Here is a 7,707-nt window from a genome sequence, read left to right as displayed (position 1 = left end):
AATTACATTAGCTGATTCCCTTTTTTGTATTTGTCATCTCCATTGATTTACTGTCGGTGTATTTGGAGTATGTTTACATATACCTACATATCTCGTATAAGTACACATAACTACATAAATATTGTGTGTATTATTTTTTTTTTATTTATATGTAGTATAGTATTACATATTCGCTATTTATGATTGTTGTACCTCTGCGAACATTTATTTTACAATCTGTCCTCTACCCGAGTTTTAATTCATCTAGTGCTCGGTAGTAAAAGAAACCTATGTGTCGAAATATTTTGTACATCAAGCAAAATCCAACAGCTTCAAAAATAAGGAGAGGACGCCTTCGGAACAATTTGCCTAAGGTGTAACTTTACATATAATTCAACACTGTAACAAGACGATTCAAAAGTTCTTTTATTAGCTTCTTGAATAAAGAATATTATTTTAGATATTTGATTTTTTAACCCACATGATACTCGATTCGAAAAATTTAAACAAAATTTGCTCATTCGAAATTACTTCACAAAAATTATATAACAGTAGTTATAGTTTTGGTAAATAAAACATACTAAGTATACATTTACTTAACAGAACTATAGAATGTATTGTATAGAATTTAATTACGTCTTAAGTAAACTGGAATACGTCGAAGAACGCAATGGGCGTTCTCCAGGGTATCGATTCAGATTCGAATAGAATAACTTTCTTAATTAACGAGTGAGTGTAATTAAGTCGCGAACAAAGTGTCACCCTTCACTAGCTTCTGATTTCCAATCAAAGATGCCTATTCATATTCAATAATCAAACTAACTTCTATTAGATTAAGAATAGTATTAAACATACTTTAAAGTACTTATTATTGACTTTGTAACAAAAACAGATATTTTTAAATTTGTCACAAAAAAAATATGTGATAAATCAGACATTATTCAATACCAGATACTAAAAACCGTGGTATTAGTATTTGTTGTTATTCATTTGAATACCATACATATTATATGTAGAATTTGACTATCTTGTTGCCACAATTCTCGAGGACTTGGTTTTAAAACCCAGGTCGGGTCGATAAAAAATTGGATTTATTTAAAAATTTAAACGTAATTAAACATAAAAAGTGGAAGCTGGAAGTTGAAAGTGTATTTCACTTCCATGCCTCGGAACTCTTTCCAGTCGTGTCGGATAAACCCATTAGCAGCCCGTACATGTCCCACTGCTGGGATAAAGGCCTACTCTCCCTTGAGGAGAAGGTTTGGAGCATATTCCACCACGCTGCTCCAATGCGGGTTGGCGGAATACACATGTGGCAGAATTCCGTTTGAAATTAGACACATGCAGGTTTCCTCACGATGTTTTCCTTCACCGCCGAGCACGAGATAAATTATAAACACAAATTAAGCACATGAAATTTCAGTGGTGCCTGCCTGGGTTTGAACCCGAATTCATCGGTTAAGATGCACGCGTTCCCCATTGGATTATGATTGAGGGAACAGAGAGTGCGTCGATGTTTGCGCACACGCTCGTGAACTATAATATGTCTAACTCAGTTGGCTGGTGTCCCTTGAGATTGGCCGAAGCTGAAATTAGTTAAGACGACATCATCATATGTAGAAAAGAATAACAAATTCACTTGACAGTCTTCTCGGTAAATTCTACATATCTTAGAACACGTATTTTTAGTAAATATTGGTGTATTCAAAAGTGCTTGGTGTGAGCCTTCTTGAAGAAAGTATATTTTGATTTTTGTTAATCGAAATTCATAATATCATTCAATTGGCTGTAAATTATTTTCTTATAATATTTTATATTTATACCAGTGTTATTATTAAATTTATCTGTGATCAGCAGTAAACATAGCATCTACGATTACGTCTACAGTTTACAATGTATTTGTATTTACTTTATCATTAGTTCAGTAATTTGGTAAATAAAATATTGGACAACATCACATACATTACTCTGATCCCAATGTAAGTAGCTAAAGCACTTGTGTTACGGAAATCAGAAGTAACGACGGTACCACAAACACCCAGACCCAAGACAACGTAGAAAACTAATGAACTTTTTCTACATCGACTCGGCCAGGAATCGAACCCGGGACCTCAGAGTGGCGTACCCATGAAAACCGGTGTACACACTACTCGACCACGGAGGTCGTCAAAATTTGGTACTTGAAAAGTTTTACGTTTAACCAGGCAGTTTTGAACTTTGACATTTTTATTGATTACGACGCTCTTTTTAACTTATCTTTATAAAAATATTTGTCATCTTTGACGATCATCATTTCATTATATAACATACAATACCATGAACCTTCATGCAAAACTAAGATAGTTTGATATGTCATGAATAAGAAAAAAATCTTTATTAAAATACAAGTGTTTACTTTTGTCAGCCATTCAGGGCAAGGAAAAGAAGACGTTAATATTAATCATATACCTATATGTTACTCGCCAAATCAGATTGTCTACTGTGTGTTTCGATCACGATGAAAATTGTCACATGTACATATGTATTTCTTCATCGCTGTCCGGTGGCGTGGCGGCGGTAGCACATTAGTTGCGATAACGTTCAACCAGTCGCCATGACCATTTGACTATACATATAGACAGTGATCTTTTTATAGATATAAATGATAATGTTTAGATAAAAACTTTCTTTGAAACACATGTTACAAATTTATTTTTATTTAGCGATCATGGCATGATGCGCGTTTAAAAAAAGGGATATTTTTATAAGTCTTAATATGTCATATAAAAATGAATATTTATTTGAAAAAAAAAATACATTCCATACAAATATAATGAAATGAATAATATTTATGGAATTTTAATGATTTAATTCATTCACAAATTCATTGTACTGGAAGGATTTTTTGAATAATAAAACGTTTAAAAATCATCATTGTTTTATTTTCTTTCTGGAAACTGTTGCCGCTGGCTCGGTTTCATACTCAATTTCTACACGAGGCTTCTTAGCGATCGGAAGCTTAACTGACATATCCTGTAAATTGGAAGAAAAAGGTTAATATTTACTTACGAAAGGCAGAATAATTTTATTTAACATATACTATAATGCTCAAGGATACATCAAATTTAATAATTAATTTACATACAAAATTAAGTAAGGGAAAAATCGTAAGGATATGCATGTATCAGTAGAAATGGCAGTAATATAATTGAATCCATCTACCAATGTTAAGGCAAGGTCCGTCACCAAGGCGTCGCGCCCAATTTTATTCGGTTTTATTTTTGTGGTTTTAATAAGCAAGTAAAACTGACTCCCAAAACACTAGGTTTAATAAACATTGAGCATGATAAAATATGTTTCAATAAATTATTATTATTCTAAAGAAATAAAAAACGGTTTAAAGTAATCAAAGTCTGAATTTTTTTTGTCTAATAAATGAATTTAACCGGTTTGTAAAATGCTATTAAAAGTAAGTTAGGGCGGACGCAATCGTGATTTTCTAAGACCATTTCACCATAAAAGAGGAAAACTTAATCCAATGGTGGGACATTTAGGGGCTTTACTTAATCAAAACAAGTTCATGAAACATTGTTTTCCTCACCTCAATATCAGATGTTTCAGATTCGAAATCACTTCCGACATTTGCATTTTCTTTTCTACCAGAATCGCTTTCCTAAAAAAAAATATAAAAGAAAATGATAACTATGCCAAATTAAAAATACTGTACTTGTAAATGTTTCTCATTAACACATTAACAATACAAATGTTTATTACATTACAAAATGTAAGTATATAAGTAAATAAATATAAATTCGTCCCTTTTCACGAAATCACTCCCAAACAACGTAGGAAATTGTGAGAGAGATGTTACACACAGGGATGCATCGATACGCCTTTTTTCCGATACGATACCGATATCGATACTCTTAGAAAAATATCGGCGATACCGATACACTTATCGAATTTGAATAAAGGTAAAATAAATGTAAGTGGACATGTTGATTGATTGTTTTTATATAAAAAAATATATTAAAATAAAACGTTACAGACTTGGAATGTGAATATTGGTTATTAAGCTCAGTAATTAGGTTTCATTAATAAGAGTTAGTAACTAAAAAAAAATTAATCAAATTTTTGTTTAAAAAACAAAGTATAATCTCGTTTGCAACGAAAATGACAAAACAAGAGGCGCGTTTACATTACTTTTTTAAAACATGTAATTTGAACAGTATCGTTGTATCGGCTAGAAAAATATCGCCGATACCAATATATCGGAAAACCTGCTGTATCGCCGATATATCGGTATCGGTATCGGATGCATCCCTAGTTACACATAAATAAAAACTTATTGATATGATTGAAAAAACATACCACATCACTCTCCATATCGCTGTCAGCTTCAACAAATTCATCAACTCGTTCAATATTTCTCTCCAGTTCCTTTTCAAGTTCAGGCTCCATTTCCCTTTCCACATCTTCCTCATCTGATTTCTCACTTTCGCTTTCCGAGGAAACTTCCTCGGCTTTAAGTGCTGCATCGAAAGCCATTTGCGGGAAGTTGTAGATGTCATTGTACTGTGAATGTTAATAACTTTATAATCAAGTTACCCTCATTTGTTGTTATACTTTTTTTTAATATTTGTTTATTTGAGATATAATTTTTATTCAAAATTTTAAATAGGAAGGAATATGTAGATCTAGTCTGTAAAATTGGTGGTAGGGCTCTGTGTATGCCCGTCTTATTAAATAACATCTTACCCGCACTTACTAGCACCCGAGATTGGTGGTGTATTGTGATACAAAGAATGTTTTATATTTCAAATAGTGCCAATACCATTAGGTGGCCTATTTGCCTTAAACACTTTTGATTGTGTTTAAGGCAGATGAAATCTAATAACATGTTGCAGTCTAGGCCACAATTAACTTTTATAGTGATGATACAATCCTAAATGATTTTGGTTAGGACACATTAAACAAGGGAGTGTAATCTATCAAATTCCAAATTGCATATATGGTGCTGTTATAAGACTATCTTAACAGAAAACAAAAAAATTGTGTTTTGATCCAAACTAGGATTTGAACCCAAGATTTTGGAAGCTGCAATCATATAAAAAAGGCAAAAACCTACATTGTAACAAAAAAGATCATTGTTTGTGTCACACGGGTATTACTGTATTAGATTACTTACAGTCCCTTTCTTTAATCTATCTAACAACTGCTTCTCTATAGCATTGTCTATTCTTGCAGCAACTAGTGCTTTCTCCTCCCTTCTTCTTTCACGTCTTTCTATCTTACGTTGTATTGGAACCAACTCTTTCCTAGAACAGATAAATTACAATTATTTAATTCAAATGTTGTTTTAAGCAAACCTTGAATTTCCAGAATGATTATTTATTCAAATGTAAGTAATTTTCATAAATAACTTACAATTGAAAAGGGACATTTGATTTAACACTAAAAACATAAATAAATAAAAAAATTGGATGTATTGGAATTGGACAGCAAAAGCTTCATGTAAATATTTTCAGTACACAAAACTTAAAAATACAATACCGATTTATGATTAAATTTTGCGCCCATACTAACAACTACAACACAAAACATTTAAATCTATTTAAAATTTTCAACTTTTGATGCATAGTTATTCAATGAAAAAATATATATTTGATTATTTATAATCCAGTCAGACACAGAAAACAAGGTGTTTAAGTATTTGCTTCTAAAAGTCCTGCACAAATGAGGCAGTATCACTTACATCAAAATATAAATTATTAACATTTAGATAAAAAGCACAAAAAAATGTATTCATAAATTTAGTTTTTTAAGAATTTTTACAATCGGCCATAAATCAATTTATTATAATGGTATTTCCTTTCTTATTATTATTATTAATAATTACAAAATTATCAATGAAAAATTGATATCATACTCACACTCTTCTTAATTTGAGTTTTCTCATTCTTATCAAATACTGTGTTATCTTGACGAATCTTTGTTTGCATTTTGCTTTTATAAATGCAGGCCAGTAGAGTAGATTCTCATTTATCTGATAAATAGCTTTTTCGAAATTTCTTGACAGCTTGACTTTTTCCCATTGTTTAGCAGGAAACATTACCCTGTAAAAGCAATAAATTAAACTAACTTATAAAAAATCAGAACAAAGGACAATGTTAGGAAGGAATATTATAACCACAAGTAAATGACATTTCACATTAAATCATTTATGATATACATTATGAATTTGCAAAGAATAGAAGTAAAATTATAGTGAATGTAAGTAGTTAAATGGAATAGTATTTTGTTACCCATACACATATATTAACCAAAAACTGTTAGTAATGTATAAAGCAAATTGCATGATATACATAAAACTAAGGTTTTTCTTAGATTGGTATGGACTAAGGTCATGTATTCATGGCATTTTTATCACATTTAAATTGCTACACTTTTAAATGACAGGACATATATCATTTAACAACTATTGGCATTTAATAAACCAGACTTTACAGATATTTATTAAGTAAACAGTACATTCACAGATTTTTATAATGATTATAATGACAATAACAGTAATGAAGGATTAATTGTATTAAGTGACTAAGAAGCAAATATTTATAACACAAACATTTCACCTCACAGTCCTACTCACTGTTATGAGATATTATTGTGCTTTATAAACCCTTGGATAGAAAATAATAAATAGTGTCGAGACCTAACATAATGTGAAAAAAAAGATTAATACTTACTGGGTATGAGTTAAATTACATTTTTACACATTTCAATTTACTAATGTGAGATTATTCCAAATGATATACCCATACAATATTTATTAATTCACATTTTAAACAGTGAGTAGGTTGTAAAATAAAAATACTCTTATGATCTTCATTAAAAAATGTCAAATCATATGAAAATAATATATTATAAAGAAAAAAATTTAGTGCATCAAATCTTAAGTCCTTGTTGTTAATAATATTTTAATACAAAGAACACTGTACAATCATCATAAACCATAAACATATCACTAATAATTTTTATTTGTCTATTGTCATTTGAATGTGTGACAACTGTATATAAATTGGATGCTCACAATTTATATAAAAACATCCTATGTTCAAATTAATCATTATCAATATACTTATTTGCCTTTCTATCAACAAAATGAATAAGTTTTTATTCTTGTTATACAATATTATGTAGTAGAATGTGTCACTAAAACCAAACCTTTCAGCAGTCTTCATGTACAAATAAATAATACCGTTCTCTTCTCTGATTGTAGCATATTTACTGTTTGCGAGAGGACAAGACGACCGACTGCACAAACCTGTGAGGTTATATTCATTTCGACAAAATTGTTGAGTTTTAGTGCTGTAATTATGAAAAATAATTAATAATAACGAAGAATAAAGGTATGCTTAAAAAACCATAATAATTATAAAAAAAATACTTACGTTACTTTATGAGAACAATGTGTTTTGTTTATTATTGCCCATACAACCTAAAAAAAAAACATGTTGTTTAGTTTAAAAGTTCAATCTTATGCCATAATTCGTTTTAATAATACTCACATCATCGTGCTGCATCTTTCTTTTAAGATAAATTTAAGTTTATATATTCTTTGAATATTAATGTTCATAAAACTTCACATGTGTGATGGGTTATAAACGAAAAACTTACAAGTGACATACCGTCATAGATTTCGATATGGTATGTCACAGTGACAATGACGTTTAATATGTAATGTATAAT

The 7,707-nt window shown here is 30.2% G+C and overlaps 1 protein-coding gene across 1 annotated transcript; it reads right to left on the bottom strand.

Annotated features, from left to right (window-relative positions):
• Window positions 1-2,866: 2,866 nt before the first annotated feature.
• On the bottom strand, window positions 2,867-7,667 carry LOC125077694 (protein MAK16 homolog B). The gene is made up of 8 exons (XM_047689697.1): window positions 7,527-7,667; window positions 7,410-7,456; window positions 7,183-7,326; window positions 5,892-6,074; window positions 5,147-5,276; window positions 4,330-4,533; window positions 3,560-3,631; window positions 2,867-2,991 (listed from the first exon to the last, which is right to left on the bottom strand). Exons 1-8 carry the CDS (start codon window positions 7,539-7,541, stop codon window positions 2,890-2,892), a joined length of 897 nt encoding a protein of 298 aa, XP_047545653.1. The 5' UTR covers window positions 7,542-7,667; the 3' UTR covers window positions 2,867-2,889.
• Between the last annotated feature and the right edge of the window lie 40 nt (window positions 7,668-7,707).

The sequence above is a fragment of the Vanessa atalanta genome, chromosome 4, assembly GCF_905147765.1.
Source record: "Vanessa atalanta chromosome 4, ilVanAtal1.2, whole genome shotgun sequence".
NCBI classification, from domain to species: Eukaryota; Metazoa; Arthropoda; class Insecta; order Lepidoptera; family Nymphalidae; genus Vanessa; species Vanessa atalanta.
This window is presented reverse-complemented; position numbering and strand designations above follow the sequence as displayed.